General features: G+C 38.4%; 1 protein-coding gene across 1 annotated transcript in view; it reads left to right on the forward strand.

Annotated features, from left to right (window-relative positions):
- The window catches only part of LOC122247772 (uncharacterized), a 20,758-nt gene that overhangs the window by 14,291 nt on the left and 3,967 nt on the right, over positions 1–2,500 (forward strand). Inside the window, exons 13-16 of the mRNA XM_086541329.1 lie at positions 933–1,016; positions 1,689–1,789; positions 2,085–2,136; positions 2,240–2,401. Of these exons, the coding sequence (XP_086397455.1) occupies positions 933–1,016; positions 1,689–1,789; positions 2,085–2,136; positions 2,240–2,401 (399 nt within the window). The remainder of the gene's footprint in view (positions 1–932; positions 1,017–1,688; positions 1,790–2,084; positions 2,137–2,239; positions 2,402–2,500) is intronic.

Below are 2,500 nucleotides of genomic sequence, written 5' to 3' on the forward strand. Positions count from 1 at the left end.
TAATTTAGATATTTAGATGATAACAATAATGATGATGATGATAGTAGAAATGACAATAGTAATAATGATGATAGTAACTATGACAAAAGTCAATGATAATGGTAATAATGATGATAATATCAATGACAAAAATGACAATGATAATAATAATGATGATAATAATGGCAGTGATAATACTGATAATAACGATAATAAAGAGGATGATGATACTTATTGTAATAACAATGATATGAAATGCTAATAATGAATATGCAGTTATCTGATCAAATGCAGTCCAAAATCAGAAAAGACAGCGAAATGTCAAAGTAAATATCCTTTTTCCTGACCTTTGATTTTGATGAGTTTTGGCAAAGCAAATGGTATGAAAAAGAGAGGTGCCATATGTCTCGACATACACATTCACATACCCTTCTAGACATAAACACGTTACAGGAAACCTTACTTATTCACTAATAACATATCATCTGAATATCCATAAACAAGAAGTCATATTTTCCGATTTTCGAAATATTCACACAATAGAAATAATAGTAATATTGATAAGGAAAAGAAGGTCGGCATGCGTAACAGGAAATTGTTACCAATGCGGGAAATGAAAAACGACAGATTTTTCGATTATTGGCAGTGTCTCTCCAGAAGCGCTGAAAGAAACACCTACGATTACGTACTTGGTAACTATGTAATTTGGTTGTACACAGTATTTTCATTTGGTTTGACTGACTTTTTTTTAAACAAAGTAAACACGATATGCAAAATACGTTTAAAAATACGAACAAGCCATATGAGTCTTAACGTTAATGTCAATTTAACTATTTCTCTGCTATTGAATCGGCTAGAAGTTAGCTATACCAGTTCAGTTGGTTACGACAAAAGTTAGTCATGATGGTTACAACAGTAGCATGTGAACTTTCAACATTTATCCTCCTTCTTAGCTAGCTTCTGGTAACACCGACAGCGTCCTAACTACGATGGTCGGCTTAAACAACCAGTCATGTATCAAGATTCATGCTTATATGGTAAGGTTAGCACACTGGTGATACTAATACGATATATATGAAACCAATTAATCACTTCTTGAATTAAAGTGTTTTTATGGTCTTCTCGTTTCCGTATCAATATTTCATAGTATGTTTTTGTTTTTGTTTGTTTAGCTTATTCAACTGATTGATTTCATATCATTTAAACTGATCATATTCAAGAGAGAAATGCAAAACGTGGAGAGAGATTTGATAAAGAGAAAGAAAGACAAGACGATCTCTTTCTCTTTCTTTCTCTCTCTCTCTCTCTCTCTCTCTCTCCATCTCTCTCTCTCTTTCTCTCTCTTTCTTTCTCTCTGTCTCTCTCCCTCTTCCTCTCTCTCTCCATCTCCATCTCCTCTCTCTCTCTCCATCTCCATCTCCTCTCTCTCTCTCTCTCTCTCTCTCTCTCTCTCTCTCTCTCTCTCTCTCTCTCTCTCTCTCTCTCTCTCTCCCTCCTTCTCCCTCTCCCTCTCTCTCTCCATCTCCACCTCCTCTCCCTCCCTCCCTCTCCCTCTCCCTCCCTCCCTCCCTCCCTCCCTCTCCCTCTCTCTCTCCCTCCCTCCCTCCGTCTCCCTCTCCCTCCCTCCTTCTCCCTCTCCCCCTCTCCCTCTCCTTCCCTCCCTCATCCTAAGAACCAACACAACTAACGCAACCCGCCCTTGAGAGCAGCACTCGCCATACATGACCATAAGGGGAACGCCGGAGAACCTAGTGGTGGAGGGAAGCATGGTTGAAATCCACCGAATAATATTTGATAAGCTTGGTTACTGGTAAGAAGCAATTGGCATTGATGTTTGATGAATGAGAAAAGACTAGGGCATTTGATTTACTAGTGTAATAACTCTTAATTAAGTGGTAAAAGAGTGAATCATGTCGGTTTTCTGACTTGGATTCCATGATTGTGGTTTTCGATTCCATGCCTGTGACTTCGATTCCATGTTGTTGACTTCGATTCCATTTTGTTGACTTCGATTCCATATCTGTGATTTCGATTCCATGCTCGTGACTTGGATTCCATGTCTAAAGCTTCGATTCCATGTTTCTGACTCCGATTCCATGTTGCAGCTTTTCATACGTCTCCTCGAAAAACAGTCACTTAATAGGAATTCTACCCAAGGTGAGTTTATAAAGTATTAAGTTAAATTCAGAAATGCATAGCTAGATGCATGGATTATCAAACATGTGTCCTTAAATGCATCAAAATGTGTCCTTTTTTCCAGGATGCGACCATGTCAGGAACTCCAGTTGTAGTCCCAACAAAAGAGATTAATGACAAACTGGAAAAAAGCGAATTCGTATATGCGGACGAGTGGTCGGCAGCTTATCGAAGGCCGGAGCCAGAGGCCGATATCGCTGGCTTTATCAAACCTTACAGTGTAACCGTAAGTTCTTGAGAAACAATATATATATATGTGTGTGTATGAATTCACGTTAATGATTATGTTTATATATACTGTAGCTGTGTATAGATCAATGACCGC

The sequence above is a fragment of the Penaeus japonicus genome, unplaced genomic scaffold, assembly GCF_977035675.1.
Source record: "Penaeus japonicus unplaced genomic scaffold, GWHDUDI00000001_assembly GWHDUDI00000001, whole genome shotgun sequence".
NCBI lineage: Eukaryota > Metazoa > Arthropoda > Malacostraca > Decapoda > Penaeidae > Penaeus > Penaeus japonicus.